The 16,724-nt window shown below is 39.7% G+C and overlaps 1 protein-coding gene across 5 annotated transcripts in view; it reads left to right on the forward strand.

Annotated features, from left to right (window-relative positions):
- Positions 1-527: 527 nt before the first annotated feature.
- The window catches only part of Cop1 (COP1 E3 ubiquitin ligase), a 113,057-nt gene continuing 96,860 nt past the window's right edge, over positions 528-16,724 (forward strand). For all 5 annotated transcript variants that reach the window (XM_052200018.1, XM_052200021.1, XM_052200019.1 and 2 more), the window contains exons 1-3: positions 528-1,205; positions 9,780-9,839; positions 15,110-15,207. In XM_052200018.1, coding sequence (XP_052055978.1) covers positions 790-1,205; positions 9,780-9,839; positions 15,110-15,207 — 574 coding nt within the window. In that variant the 5' untranslated portion in view covers positions 528-789. The remainder of the gene's footprint in view (positions 1,206-9,779; positions 9,840-15,109; positions 15,208-16,724) is intronic.

A 16,724-nucleotide genomic window follows, 5' to 3' on the forward strand; every position in this document is an offset into this window, starting at 1 on the left:
CTAATAATTTTTGGTACTATAAAATGTTTGAAACCTAGGGCTCGAAACCCTTTACACTGCCATGGCCCCTTATAGGACTTCAGAATCTAAACAAACAAACAAACAAACAAAAAAACTAAACAAATTACATTCCTGCCACACAATTGGGAAAAACCGCGAAGCCGCAGGAGACCTAGACAAACGAGCTTAATAGTTCCCAGCCCATATCCGCATGCGCGCTGGCTCAGACGCATGCGCGATAGCACTGCTCCGCTCTGCCGCAGGTTTAGCTGGGCAGTCCGCCAGCGTCCACCCGGTTCACGCATAAGCAGTTGCTATTCGAGCGTTCCCGGTCCTCTAGACCAGATCCCTGTCCTTTCCCCTTCCATCCTTTGGTTCCATGAAAACGGACATCCCTCTACTACTTTAGGAACGAAATCAGCTTTCCACTCGGGACACCTACACGCTGAAACTCGAGGTAGCTCGGCGCCGGCGGCTGCGCGCGCAGCTGCTCCGCTGCCCCGCCCCTTCCGCCTCTCGTGCGCAAGCACGGCCGCCTCGGCGCGCCCGGGTTGGCTGCCCCGGCGGCCTCCACGGCAGTAATGGCTTCTCTGATGTGATAGTTTCCCCCGCCCCCTCGCGTAGGACGCGGCGGTGGGGCGGCGGTGGAAAGCCTAACTTTATTGTTCCCCCGGCCCACCTCCCGGCGCGTCCTCAGGATGCTCGGGAGCTGAGCGCCGGGGGGCGGCGGAGGGTCGCGGTCCGTCCGGGCCCTCGCCTCAGAGCGCAGGGCCAAGGGAGGGAGTCACGATGTCAGGTAGCCGCCAGGCCGGCTCGGGTTCTGCTGGGACGAGCCCCGGCTCCTCGGCCGCCTCCTCGGTGACTTCCGCCTCCTCGTCCTTATCCTCGTCTCCGTCGCCGCCGACCGTGGCGGCCTCGGCGGCGACGCTGGTGTCTGGCGGTGTGGCTCCGGCCGCGGGCTCCGGCGGCCTCGGCGGCCCCGGGCGGCCTGTGCTAGTGGCGGCCGCGGTGTCTGGCAGCGCGAGCACCGGCGGGGCGGTGTCCGCGGGCCAGTCCCGGCTCAGCTGCGCGGCCAGGCCCAGCGCCGGCATTGGAGGGAGCAGCTCCAGCCTCGGCAGCAGCAGCAGTAGGAAGCGACCTCTGCTCGTCCCTCTTTGCAACGGTCTCCTCAACTCCTACGAGGACAAAAGCAACGACTTCGTCTGGTGGGTTTGCATAGCAGCCCCTTCATGCTTGACCACGAGTTTCTGCTGCTGAACCTGGCGGGGTCCCGTGTAGGGAGGCCTGTTGGAGGTGCTGGGATTCGAACCTAGAGAGTTGCGTGTTTGCAGAGTTAAGGTTCCTTCCTGATTGTGGGAGATGGAGATGAACTGGGATCCTTAGGCAAAGTGGTGAGATGGACTTGCACAGAAGTGGATGCTGGTGTCCAGGCGTTTAACGGAGTACTTAAGGATAGAGACGGAGGTCCAGTAAGTGGTTATTAGAAGGGAAGTATTCGGGCTAGGAGGTTAAATCCCGACTTTTTTATTTATTTATTTATTTTGCCATCTAGTGGACGAAGTATCAGTCTGGAGTAGTTCATGATTTTCGGAGGTACAAGACCAGTGCCTGAGATTCTGAGGAGTGGGATTGCTGGCCAATATTAGATTTTAAATAGTAGATGGTACTTGAAATGGTTGGTGATGATCTTTGCCCATCTTGCGTAGGAATGTGTAAATGTCTCCCATTCGAATGGATAGGACACTTGTGATTCTGTTCATAATTTTGTAGTCAAAGTTTGTTCACAACCAATTCCAGGTTTCAACTGTTGGAAAAAAGGGAAACATTTAGTGTTTCAGTGTTGTACGTAACTATCGCAGCGCTGTGCATACACTGGAATTTCTGTCTTGAGAAACGCTTTTATAGTCATTGCATCACAGCTCCCTTCTTGGATGACAGTAGAATTCATGCATTTGGCATCTAAGAGGGACTTTAAGCAAAAGATAAGTCTGATTGTCTTGAATGTTTTGAATTTTAACTGGGTTTTGATACTAGTGGTAGGATTAGGAGAACTTAATTAAGATTTCCTGCTCAAAAACTGGTAGAATTCTGGGCCTTTCCTGAGAAGGAACTTGTTGATTGACTTGATGCTAATGAGGTAGGAAGTTGGCTTGAACAGTCATTCTTGGGGAAGTTGGTTCAGATCACAGTGGAAGATGGTCTTAGACAGTATTATTAAAGATGATAAGGTTAGAGATTGTAACCATTGAGAAAGGTATTGGCTACACTTTCTTGTTCACTAATATAATTTGTAGTTTTGCTTTTGTTTAGATTCAGAAAAAACATTTGTGTGTGTGTATGTTGAAATAGAATTATAGCTGTGGTTATTTGTAATTTAAGTAGTTTATGGTTGGGTCTAAGAGGTGCTTGCATTCCTTTTTTTTTTTTTTTTTTTTTTTTTGAGACAGGATTTCTTTGTGTAGCCCAGAACTAGCTCTATAGACCGGGCTGGCCCTGAGCACAGAGATCAGGATTAAAGGTGTGTGTCATTATTGCCTGGGTGAGGTGTTAGTATTTTTGTTGAATCTATAGTGTCACATGATAAGGTGGAAGCTAGTAAAACAGTCAGCTTTTTCTTTTTAGCCACTATTTTCAGTTCAAACAAAGATGCCAGCATCCTTAGGTCATTTAAATATTGTAAAAGGTGTGACAAATCAGTTTTAAGTTATTAAATAGAGAACTTTGGCACTGATGGTTGAACCATCTGTTTGACAGTAGTCTATAGTGTAGCCTGTATTACTGGAGGTGAGTGAGGCCCAGCTGGCATTTGGTATTATTAGGCGTGACCTATTTTCATTTCTGTTTCTGTGACCAGTGCCTTGACTATAAGCAACTTAGTGAAGAAAAAGATTTGGCTCGAAGTTTCAGTTACAGTTCATTATTGTGGGGAGATCAATGCAGGAGCTTAAAAGAGTCATATCCAAAGTCAAGCAGAGAGGAGCGCTCCATGTGCCTGCCTGCCTGTCTGCCGGCGACTCAGCTGCCTTTCTCCACTCCAGTCAAGGCTCCATAGCCTGATGGTGCTGCTCACAATGGGCTGGGTCTTCTTACTACAGTTAACAATTAAAACAATCTCCTACAGATATGCCAATAGGCCCACCTGATCTAGACGGTTCCTCGTTTGAAACTCTTTCCATGTGGTTCTAGATTGTTGTTAAGTTGACAGGTTTTAACTGTTAGTTTTTATAACTAGCTCAGGAGTAAGACTAAATTAATAGTTTGTCACCTTGTTGTTTAAAATAAATAGAGCCTAGGGCTTGTGAGAAGATTTCAGTGGATAGGAGCACTTGTTGCTCTTGCAGAAGATGAGTTTGATTCCCAGCACCCATATGGCAGCTAATAACTGTATGTAACTCCATTTCCAGGGGATTAAATCCCTCTTCCAGGCTCCATAGGCACCAGGCACACAAGTGGTACACAGACATACTTGTAGGCAAAGCACTCATATACATAAAATAAAAATAAGTAATTACTCTCTTACACTATATATTGTATAGATGTTTTATTATATTCTGTTATGAAAACATCCAGTGAATATATGTAGTTAAAATGCTGACTATTTTACTGTGTAAGAATCTCAATTCATGCCTGGAGGTGGTGGCACACGCCTTTAATCCTAGCACTTGGGAGGCTGAGGCAGGTGGATTTCTGAGTTCGAGGCCAGCCTGGTCTACAGAGTGAGTTCCAGGGCAGCCAGGGCTACACAGAGAAACCCTGTCTCGAAAAATACCCCCCCCCCCCCAAAAAAAAAAGAATCTCAATTCATCATTTCTCTGGTGAGGTTGTCTATTCAGAAGAATTAATTAGTGAGTGCATTTTTCCTTAAACTAGGTTTAATTTTGATCGAACTCTTGGAGTAGGATATGTATTAAGCAATATCTTAACAATCCTTTTTTATTCCTAATTGGCCTCAGTGTGCTTTTGTCTTTTCTGTACTTCAGTGTAGGACTGTGAGCCAATTCAAGCTACTGTAATCTTTTGTATCTAAATGAGGTTTATGTTTAAATAATGTTAATTCTTTACTCATTGATAACACCTTAAAGATACATTATCTTTCACAAGGAGTAGTTTTAAGGAGTGGTGTTATTTACTGTAGCACAAGTGTAATTATTTTCTCTATTTTAGGTAGGAGATAGCTAAGGGATAAAATGAGAAGTCAGATTTTGAGTCTCAGTTTAGCACTTTCCTTTGTGTGGTTAGAAAGCTTGAGCTCTGTGAGTTTAGCATATTACACTGGTTCTTAAATGGGCTTGATTGGAGGTAAGCAGATGCTGACTCATGTGTTTCTCCTTAGCCGTTTGTTCCCTTGGTGCCCCTAATCTGAGACAAATTGTAATGGGAGGCTGGAGTGGCAGGTAGTAAGGCCATGCCTCTTCTCCAACTCCTTGAGAACAGTTAAGTAAAGCCCATACCTAATTTCAGGAACGCTCTTAGCTTTATCATGTTTAAACATAGATTTATGTTTAACTATAGGGTTGATTGACATTTTAGATATTTATGCTTGTAGTCTTATATTTCTTACAAATCACAGTATTACGTTGTGGGTAATTTTCACAGGATAGAAAGGCAGAGAAAATTAAGGTGATATGAGAAGTCTTGTCCACCCCAGAACTAGTATGCCTTCTTTGTTGAAGAAGAGCCAAGAAACTTTTAACAATTTATAATATCAAATTGCCGACAGAGATAGTGTTTTCCTAGAGACAGCAAACAAGATTGTTAAAACAATAAATGAACTTCCTTTACTTGGAGCCTTGGGTTTTACCATATCAGCTCTCATCCCTAAATTTGAGTGATCTTATCAATCAAAAGAGAGTTCTTGCAGGGTGTGGTGGCGCATGCCTGTAATCCTGGCACCTGGGAGGCAGAGGCAGGCGGATTTCTAAGTTTGATGCTAGCCTGGTCTACAGAGTAAGTTCTAGGACAGCCAGGGCTACATAGAGAAATCCTGTCTCGAAAAACTAAAAGAGAGAGAGAGAGAGAGAGAGAGAGAGAGAGAGAGAGAGAGAGAGAGAGAGATCTTTAGAATAGGAAATATATAAACTAGTTCATAATTCTTTTCTTAAGTTTAAATCTTACCTAACCTTTTATATTTGTAAATTATATCCTTTGAAGAATGTAACTTAGAAAGCCCCGGGGACTATATATTTATCTGGAGATGCCTGCACCGTGATGTGTGATTCTATATTGTCCTTTTCCTGTATTTATGGCTCCCTAAGCAATTATTTAGTAAGCTCAATCTCTGGCTCACCTTGAAGTGTCTGGAGTATTTCTGTAGCTGCATAGCCAAGGGCCAGCTGAGTGGAATGTGAGCTTCTAGTGGCCATGGTATGCTATGGTAATTTGCTACTGGCAATTTTAGTAATACTCGTTAAGACATGCCTTTGTAATCAGCCTGTCTTCTTTATTGACTGTTTTTCCTCTTGTTCATAGGTTATATTTTCATTTGGATGCCTAACATGAGTGAGGCCATTGGTTCATTTTCTAGCATGCATGCATGCATGCATGCATATATGCATGCATATATGCATACATGCATATATATGTATATGTGTGTGTGTGTTAGACATTGTTAACTTAAGGTCTGTTTGCTCTTTCTGATTCTTTTTTTTTAATAGACTTATTTATTTTATGTATGTGAGTATGCTGTTGCTGTCTTCAGACAAACTAGAAGAGGACATTGAATCCCATTACAGATGGTTATTAGCCATCATGTGGTTGCTGGAATTGAACTCAGGACCTGTGGAAGAGCAGTCAGTGCTCTTTTTTTTTTTTTTTTTTTTTTTATGGATTTGGTTTTTCGAGACAGGGTTTCTCTGTGTAGCCCTGGCTATCCTGGAACTCACTCTGTAGACCAGGTTGGCCTCGAACTCAGAAATCCACCTGCCTCTGCCTCCCAGAGTGCTGGGATTAAAGGCGTGCACCATCGCCCCCGCCCAGCTCAGTCAGTGCTCTTAACCACTGAATCATCTCTCCAGTCCTTCTGATTATTTTTTTATTTTTAACTAAAATTAAGCAGCACATTGAAAGCAAGGTTTGGTTTCAAGAACTAAAATTCTTAGAGGCTCTTCTTCTACAAACCCTTTAAGGATCTCTGTTGGATGTGCCTTGGGTTTGAACAATAGCTCCTTCTCCATTTATCCCTGAACTTGGGGGGTTGAATGGGGGTACAGTCACAATTAGTAACAAAGAAGGGAAACTGATATGACTGTTCCAGAGCCCATCTTCCTTGTCTTCTTCCCTAACAATCTATCTCCCTTTTGTGCTTCTTCAACTGCTCAGTTAGTGATGTTTGTGATCGGCTGTGCTGTGACTGCCTACAAAATGCTTTCAGATGGAAGAGTGAGTCCACAGTAAAGTCAGTCCAATAAATATGAGAATATGTTCATTTGTTTTCCTTCCTTCAAGGATGTTAGTGTTCAGAAAGGTGTTTCCCCCCAGTTTTTCTGAGTAATACGATCAAAGGAAAGTTCTTCCCAGTTAGATGTTGATCTCAAATGCAAATGGACTATATTTCATTATATTTCTCTGAATATAAATTTAACTATTTCACTTGCTTTATCCTTTAACATTTTAAAAAATTGACTTATATGTTATAGTTGTTGGTACCATAACAGTGTTATTCATGGTTGGATGTAGCTATCATTTCATGCAAGTTTGTATATATAAAAGATACCTGCCTCCAGGCATGAATATAGTTTTTGGCAGAATGAAAGAAAATCTCTCCGAGATAAGTTTGAAATAATTGTTTTTATTCTTTATGAGCTAATTGTTGGAATGAGGGACAGATGATTCTGAGATGTAGAAAATTAGACATGTTCAGTAAAATTCTCACAGTTGAAGACAGTTGTATATAGCTAAGTTTAAAGCTGGTATAAGATCTTAGTGACAGTTTGGTTCTATTATGGAGTCTTTGTAATACATTTGCCATCACTAAAGTACTGGATATTATTGTGTGAAAAAATGTAGCGAACAATTGACAAAGTTAGGAGCCTGTGAAATGGCACAGTAGATAAAATGGCACAGTTGCTGTACAAGCCTGATAATCTGATCTCTGGTCTGGAACCTCAGCAAAGGTAGAGAACCAGCCTCAGAAGTTCTCCACCTCCACAGGCACTGCACGGCACGGCAACGACACACATAGAAGAAATGAATTTTAGCTGGGTGCATATCTTTTAATCCTAGCACTTAGGAGGTAGGGGCAGGTATCTCTGAAGTTCCATATTGAGTCCCAGGCCAGCATGTGCTACATAAAGACCCTATCATTTCCCCTCTTGCCTCCCCCTCAAAAAAGAAAGAAAAGTTCATTCAGAGTGGGGAATAGTTCAGTAGGTAAAGTGCTTGCTGCATGTGCATATGGACTTGAGTTCAGGTCCTCATAAAAAGTTGGGCTTGGCAATATGCACACCTATAACTCCAGGCCTGAGGGTTGGAGACATGAATTTGGAGAGTCACTGGGCTGCCAGTGTAGCAGAAATAGTGAACTCAAAAGTAAAGTGAGAGACCTGCTCTCCCACCCGGAAAGGTGAAGCTGTTGAAGAAGGCATCCACATTCACTTCTCACCTCCACACTCGCTCTCATGGATTAGCATATCCATGTAATCACGTGCATACATGCATATATTACATACTACCTAGAAAAAGTTAAATCAGCAAAGTTATATACTAAAATATAAGCATGTGTTAGAGCCCCTGATGTATTTTTATGTATAATTCACCTGAATGATGTAAGACTAAATTTTTATAAGTATAAAGAGAAGTATAAAATTCTGTTTTGGTGGGGGACATAGATAATGTGAGTGCCTAGTGTGTATAAGGCCACATCTAAAACCAGTTTGGGTGGACACGTGTACACAATAAAGGATGATAACAGTTGACAAAATAGTTTCCCCAGAAACCACTCTAAAGTTAGGGGGGTGTGTATGTGCACTTTGGGTGTCATCTTTAGGGTTGTTCACTTTATTTGATTCAGTCTCATTGCCTGGGAGCTCACCAATTAGACTAGACCAGCCATCCCGAGATCACCACGAGTTCTGTGTGCCCGCTTGGCACTGGATTACAAATCACACACATTTCTGTCCATCTGGATGACTCAGGTTCTCTTGCTTGTAAAGTAAATACTTTGCCAACCAAGCCCATCCTAAAGCCCTGTATTTCTTATTTTAGTTGACACGGTTAATTTTGCATAGTTAGATTGCAGCTTTTCAGTACATGTGTATAATATGTAATGATTTGATCAGGACAATCTGAAATATCTGTTATCTTGGACATTTATTATTTGTGTGTGTGTGTGTGTGTGTGTAAAGAACATGAAAATACCCTACCATAGTTATTTAAAAATGTTTAGTTTCTTTTTGTGAACTATAATTATCATACTATGATTTAGCTATTCAAGTTACTTGTTGCAGCTATAATCCCATACCCATTAATCATATTTCTTATGGCCAATCTTAGTTACAAGGAATGCGGGGATTTTGAGTATTCTTTTGATCTATAGAAAAATAAGGAAGAGAACACTTAGAATTTAAATTTTAACTCAAAATATCATAATATCATAATACTATGTATGATAGTGGTTAGGAATATAGACCTGAATTTGATTGTGGCTTTGTTATATCCTACCCATGTGACTTACAACTCAGTGTCTCAGTTTCCTCATTTATAAAATGGGTCTATGTTTAGGTCCTGCTGTGTGCCTTTTCCTGGGGAGACACAAATGTTTGTTTACCCTACAAAGGAAAGCAGTGGCAGACTTAATCGGTTCCATCCACCTCTAGCTTGGTGAACTGATGAATTTTGGGGATAGTGACTCAAAGGCAGCTGAATCACTAAAAGCCCAACCCAGCTGGGGCCTGGCCGGGCATGTGCTCAGGCTATGTGCAGGAGCTGCACACAAATTGAAGGCAGTTCCACTGAAGAAAGTCTCCTTTTCTCCAAAGTTGTTACTTGTTTTAAAAAACAATCCTTGAGGGGTCTTGTGAATTTTGTATTCTGAGCTTCTTAAGCTTCATATGCTTTCTTAGTGTCTGGAGTCTTATGGCTTCCTTTCCCCTGGACCCCAGGAAGGAATGTTTCAGTTTGGAGGAAAGAGCAGTACAACTGAACCTCTCACTGTGTTGTAGACAGGATTAAACAACTTAATACATAATATAGTTTAATATATATTATTTGGTCTATTTTATATATTAGCTTTTACTGACATTATCAGAAGCATTATTGAAACTACATTTCTAAATTTATCACTCAAAAATTTAGTTTTCTTTGGGATAAGACAAAATGAGGGCTGTTCCCTCCCTCCCTCTACCCTCCCCAGGTTGGGGATGGAGTCTAGGGCTGTCCAATACTCAACAGTTGTCTTATCATGTGTCAAGAAAAGAACACTTAATTAGCTGGTCTAGTGTTTCTGATTGTAGGAATACTGGGTAGAACTTTGTTGAGGCCTCTGCTAACAAGGTTCCACTATAAGGTTACCCATCTATGGGATGGGTAAATATTTGAGTAAGTGTATTCATTGCACTTAATTTCAAAATTCATTGCTCTTTGGATCAGCTTGAGCGTGGTACTTTTATAAACAGTCCTGTAAATTTTTGTTAAGAAAGTTAGAATTCTTAACTCTTAGCTATATATTAAATTTGGCTTGATTGACTTTGTTACAAGCCCTCTCCAATGTGTGACATTCTGCCTTAAACATTTTATTGATGGTTTCTCTCTCTCTCTCTCTCTCTCTCTCTTTTTTTTTGTAGTCCCATCTGCTTTGATATGATTGAGGAGGCATACATGACAAAATGTGGCCACAGCTTTTGGTAAGACCATTTTCATTCAGTGTAACTGTGACTAACCAGAAGTTACTCTCTATAAACTAATTTTATATTGTTTCTTCGACTGATAGGACTTTATAGGTTTGACAGTTCATGTTACAAAATGTGTTTGACACCTGACTTCTGTGAAATACTCTAGTATACCATAGGCTTTTAAGATACATTTTAAAATCTGTGTTTAGTACCTGTTAGCAGAAATGGTGTTTTAGAAAATCAAGGTGGGTAATCAACAGTCATTAAGCATGAGATACCAGTTGGGAATAAGGTGGGAGGACCCCAAAAACATAGGGAAAGAATGGAGCTGACGAAAAAAGCCTGCACTGTCTTTAACTGCACTGAGAATCATTAGATTACGGTTGTTATATTGATGTACTTAAAAATTCACATTGTAAGCCGGGCGGTGGTAGTGCACGCATGTAATCCCAGCACTCTGGGTGGCAGAGGCAGGCGGATTTCTGAGTTCGAGGCCATCTTGGTCTACAGATTGAGTTCCAGGACAGCCAGGGCTACTATACAGAGAAACCCTGTCTCAAACAAACCAAATACAAAAAAACAAAAAAACAAAACAAAAAAAATTCAAATTGTAAATTAACATAGAATTTACAGTCTTATAATATACATCTTGATGTATACAGTTATGTTGTGCTCTGTTTATTTGTTGGGCAGTCTCCAGGTCTTGTTCTTTTGGCAAAATTGAAACTGTATACCTGTAAAAACAATGCTTTACTTTCCATCTCTGCAGTCCCTGAAAGCCACCAGTCTCCTTTCTATTTGTATGGATCCGTCAGTTCTAGACAACCTCATATCTGTGTACTTAGATCGTGCCTTTCTTCCTGTGAGGACTTATTTCACATAAGGCCCTTTGCATTCTTCTGTGTTCTTTTCTGGCACAATTATCTTTTTAAGTTTGAATAGTATTCTGCTTAAGGACAGGTGATATTTTGTTTATCCATTCGGTCATCTATGAAGGTTAGGTTGATTCAACCTCCTGGCTCCTATGAATAATGCTGCCATGAATGTGTGTATTAATTACTTTCCTGTTGTTGTGATCAGACACCATGACTAGAAACAGCTTTAGAAAGAACAGTCTTGAGTTTCCCAGTCCAACAATATGGCAGTACGTTGTGGTGGTGAGGCATGGCAGCAAGCAGCAGGCATGGTGGGAAGATCAGGAACCCGGGAGCGCGCATCTTCAAAGCAGGTTCAAAGCAGAGAGAGCAAACAGCAAGTGGAGAAACACTGTAGACACTAAAAGGCTCCACCATTAATAAACTTCTCTGTCAAGGATGGACCTCTCAAAAGTTTGACAGCCTCCCCAAACAATGCCAGAAATGTGAGCCTGTGAAGTGAACTCTCATTCACACTACAGTATGCATATAGAAATACTTCTGCAGAACTCTGCTTTCAGTTCTTCTTGGTATTTATCTCTTTTTGGTCGTTGTCTCACATTTGCTGATTTACTACAAAGGAGACCTTAAAGGCCAGAAGTAAAGAACCAGGTGTAGATGTACAACACATAAGATAAGCAGGAAGGACCTGAGCTGCCGACTCTCCAGACATGCATGCCACTCTTCCAGGACCTCCACAGGTCAGCACATGCACGTCTCTGCTCCACACATCACTCTGGGTCCTTGCAGAGGCTTCATTAAGTTGCAGGGACTGATTAAATCAATGGCATTGGCCAGTAACTCACCCTTCAGTTCTCTCCCCTTTGATGAAGGTGGACTGGAAGTTACCAGAGCAGTTGTGTCCTGAGATCTGAGAAGCTCCCAGGCTGCTCACACACCTCATTTTACTTGCTAATCACTGGAAGGGCATTCTACTTGGAACTAGTCCTCAGCATGGATTATTTATATATTTTATTGGCATGTAAGATTAGTCTTAGCATTTATTTAGTATTGGAAGTTGTGCCTCTGATTTTATGTTTACAATGGTAGCCATGACATTTGGTAGGTAGATATCCTTTAGTTACCAGTGGGTGAAGCCTATGACCCGGAATCTGAATCAGGGTTAGTTAGATTTGGACTAAACCAGCATACTTAATTCATATTATTCATGTTCTCCATTAAAATAAAAATATGGCATTGTATATTTTTGGTTTAGAAGAGCAACTTTTATTGTGTAGAACCATGTACTGTGAAATGTCAGAGTCTCAGTCATCCTTTTCTCTGTTGTTAGATATTTTCACTGTTGGGATTATTACATCTTTTCAGAATTCTTTTGCCATCTTTTTTTTTTCTTTTTTTAACCTTTGAAATCTTATCCTTTCAAAATTCATGCATATATAATATCCTTTAGGCAAAATAACCTCCCCATTGTCGAACCCCCCCCCCCCCCCCCGGTCTTTTTTTCCAGACAGGGTTTCTCTGTGTATCCCTGGCTGTCCTGGAACTCACTCTGTAGACCAGGCTGGCCTCAACTCAGAAATCCACCTGCCTCAGCCTCCCAGAGTACTCCATTGTCCACTCTTACCTCCTTTGCTTCCACCATATCTCTCCCACCAAAACGTCCCCTTCCTACTCATGCTTTGTTTTTCTCTTTTGTTATTTTGGATATTTGAAAATTTCATACATGTATATATTGTGAATACACTCCTTTTTTATCCCTTCTGTCCCTGCCAACCCTCTGCTTTCCTCCTAGTCTTCCCCAGGCTCATGTCTTTGTCTGTTAGTTTGTTTTGTGGCCCCACTGCATGAACACAGGCAGCCGTTATTTACTTGAACAAGAGCTGCAATACAGGATTATGATCTGTATAATCAGTAATTGCCTATAGGACCTGAAAAAAAGTTAGGAACTTATGAGTCACTCTTCCATTTGTGATGGTTTATTGATGAACCCAGTCTTTTGAAGGTTTGTGTAGGTAGCTACTCTTACTGTATAAAAGTTAGATCATGTCTAATGCAAAGCATTTCACAGTACTCTTCCCCATCTCTGTTCTTTCTTTTTCCTTGTTCCCTAAGTTTGGAGAGGAAGGGATTAAAGATGTTCTTTTGTGGCTGACTATTCAAAACGTACTTACTTTTTTAGTGCTTCGACTAGATAAACTTTTTGTTAACATCTAAAATATTCTCCTTTTGTCTGTCAATCCCTTTACATCTTTGTATCTATCTACCAGGTTCCTCCTTCATAACTGGTTTTAGTTGATGTTTTAGTAAATACCAAACTCTTCTCATGTTTTATTTCCTGGTAACAGTCATTCATTTCCTTTTTTTCTAAGACCTTTCCACATTGATTCCTTTGTCTATTGTATTTGTATATCTCACTATGGTTCTTTCTTAGTAAAAATGAAAGTGAAAATGCTTAATATTATTTTCTATATTGATATTTCCATGTAGGAAGTATCTAGTCGGATTTGGAGCATATCTTGTGGAACTATGGTAATCATAGTCTTGCTGTTGGTGCAAGAGTAATGATAGTTTTTCTGCAGCACTGTTCACATCATTTGTTTAGATACTGGAGTCTGGGATTCATTATGGACAATTACTCCAACTTTAGGTCCCTGTGCTTTACCAAATACTATAGTTGCTGATTTTGCTTGTCTTGAAAGTAACAAATGTGAAATGAAGGTAGTAGAGAAGTAGAACAGTAAAACCTGATGGATGGATGGTAGCAAGATAAAAATCAGCATCTATTTATAAAGGTGAAGTAAATACGTAATAATCTGGAAGGAAGAAAAGGTATGTTTTCTTTTTAAAAATGATTTTTAAAAGTACCTTTCTAATTTCTTAGAAATTACTTTTTTCTGATTGTTAGAGTAATATATACACTTAATATAAAAACAAGTTAAAAATCTACAAAGAAATGTCACTTATAGACAGAAATAATGTTAACACTATAAATCTGTTTTTGAAATTATTTAAAATATACATATATATTAATGAGACAATGATTTTTTTTTTCTCATGTCAATTTGATATTTTTCTGATAAGGTTAAACAATAGTTAAGAGTATGCATTTATTTATTTAGGCAAGGTAACATACAGTTATACAAGGTCTATTATTGTAAAGAAGCTTGCTATACAAACATCAAACTGTGTTTTGATCTCTAGAAGCTATGTAAGCGCTGAAGAACCTACTTCACAAAGTTGTCCTTTGATCCATAACATGCTTCTCACTATCACACACATATAGTGCTGATGAAATAAGCAATTGTTAAAAAGTAGTACACCAGAAAAATATAAGAAAGGGCATTTCCTGTAATATATATGAAATATATATTATATGTAAACAATATTTTTATAATTTATATATAAATAATACATAATATATACACATGTAAAATGTGATTTTTATTGCCAGTATACCATTGCATTGAATTAATAATTGCAGATTTGGTCAGTTTGTATGAATAATTTAGGTTGCTTCTCTTTTTTTTTTTTTTTCTTTCTTTCTTTCTTTTTTTTCTTTTCTTTTTTGTTTTTGTTTTTGTTTTTTCGAGACAGGGTTTCTCTCTGTAGCCCTGGCTGTCCTGGAATTCACTTTGTAGACCAGGGTGACCTTGAACTCAGAAATCTGCCTGCCTCTGCCTCCCAAGTGCTGGGATTAAAGGCGTGCACTACCACTGCTCAGCAGGCTGCTTCTCTTATAGATTGCTATTGTGATGGTTAGGTAACTCTGCATTGGATAGCTTATATAATTCCTGATGATATCTTTATAAGTAAAAGTTGCTATATTAAAGGGAATATAAGAACTTAAGGTTTTATCTGCATTTACCTTTTACAAAAGTTATATTGGTTGCATTTTCTTCAGCTATGTAAGATTATGTCTTCTGGAGTTTAACACTAATTTACTTTTCTATTTTTAGTAAACATTAGCATATAATTTTGAATCACTTTTTTGTTACTAATGAAGATGGCTTTTTCATGCTTGACTAGATTGTCATCTTTGCTTGACTATCTAGATAGAATAGTATCTTTTAGCTTGTTTGAACTCTCGTGTGATCTAAGGATATCAGTACTCTAAGAATATGAGTAGCTTGCTTTTAACTATACTGTAAGCAATTGCTTTCCTCCTGGATAATATAAATTACATAACCTAAAACTTAATCCCATTCACATTTTATATTACATATACAACTTTATAAATTGTTCAGTCAAGAGATGCTTTATATATTTTCTTTGTTTTACAAAGATAAAAGTGGAAATAAATGTTACTAGTTTTGCTGCAAGTGAGAGCACTAATAGACAGTATTTTGTGACAGGTTTGTTAATTTGTCATTTTAATTAAGTTTGTGTTTTTTCCCCCCATGCTAATAGCTACAAGTGTATTCATCAGAGTTTGGAGGACAATAATAGATGTCCCAAGTGTAATTATGTTGTGGACAATATTGACCATCTCTATCCTAATTTCTTGGGTGAGTCTTTGAAATTATTTTTATTATACTCTTTCCACAAAATAGATGCTAACAATAGCTTATTCAGAAATCCCAACTCAGAAGTAAGCAAGTTTTTCTCTGTTACTCACCAGGGTGCTTTCATCTTCTTGGGCTATGGCATAGACACTATACATGGTCAGTACCATTTCTTGTTATATTTCAGTTCCATCAAAGCAAACCCAACACGCCCTTAGAATTTTGTACACATGTTTGCACAGAATGTAAGGTTTCAAGGAGTTGTCAGAGGTTTAGGTCAGGTGTATGTCTCTGCATGTAGAATTGCATGTTTCTGTGTTTCTACTGACAGTGTAACAGTGAGAGGTAACAAATGAAATGTTTAATGGGAGGGAGAACATGTTCTTGGTCAGTGTTTTCTGGTAGAAGTGGAAGATCGAGTATAGAGATCCCTAGATGAGGCTGATGTAGAGTGTATGAACTGGAAAGGCTCCCAATAGGAAGAGGAGGATATAAACACAAGATTTTGATATGGAAATGTAAAAATTGGAGTATAACTTTAAGTATAAATGGTAGAAACTTGGAACTAATGTGGTCAGGTGCTAGTTGTAAGTTTAACAATTAATGTTTTACGTTGGATCTAATGGCATGTGTTCATAACCAGCAGTGGTTAGGTTAATGCAAAAGATCCAGTGTGTGGTCCAGTCTCAAATAAGTTATTAGTTTTTATATACTGATGTCTGTCTTAACATTACAGACCCAACTTCAGTACAAATTAAGGAGTAATGAGTATTAAAGCACAACAGAAATACTAAGACTAATCTTACGTGCCAATAAAATATATAAATAATCCATGCTGAGGACTAGTTCCAAGTAGAATGCCCTTCCAGTGATTAGCAAGTAAAATGAGGTGTGTGAGCAGCCTGGGAGCTTCTCAGGTCTCAGGACACAACTGCTCTGGTAACTTCCAGTCCATCTTCATCAAAGGGGAGAGAACTGAAGGGTGAGTTACTGGCCAATGCCATTGATTTAATCAGTCCCTGCAACTTAATGAAGCCTCTGCAAGGACCCAGAGTGATGTGTGGAGCAGAGACGTGCATGTGCTGACCTGTGGAGGTCCTGGAAGAGTGGCATGCATGTCTGGAGAGTCGGCAGCTCAGGTCCTTCCTGCTTATCTTATGTGTTGTACATCTACACCTGGTTCTTTACTTCTGGCCTTTAAGGTCTCCTTTGTAGTAAATCAGCAAATGTAAGACAACGACCAAAAGAATATGAAAAAGGGAACTCAAAATACACAGATTATATACTCATTATAGTGACTGCTAGGAAAGATTGCAGAGATGTGTGTATAGTATTCGTAGCAGAAAGCAGTATGGTGTTTTCTGAAAACAAACCAAAGTTTTCATGATTCAGTAATTTCATGTAAGTAGACACCAGGAAGAACTCTGCAGAAGTATTTGTATATATACATTCCCAGTATAATTCACAGGAGCCAGGAGAGCAGCTGTGGAAGGCTAAGTGGATAAAATACACTATAGAAT

This window comes from Apodemus sylvaticus, chromosome 12 (genome assembly GCF_947179515.1).
Source record: "Apodemus sylvaticus chromosome 12, mApoSyl1.1, whole genome shotgun sequence".
NCBI classification, from domain to species: Eukaryota; Metazoa; Chordata; class Mammalia; order Rodentia; family Muridae; genus Apodemus; species Apodemus sylvaticus.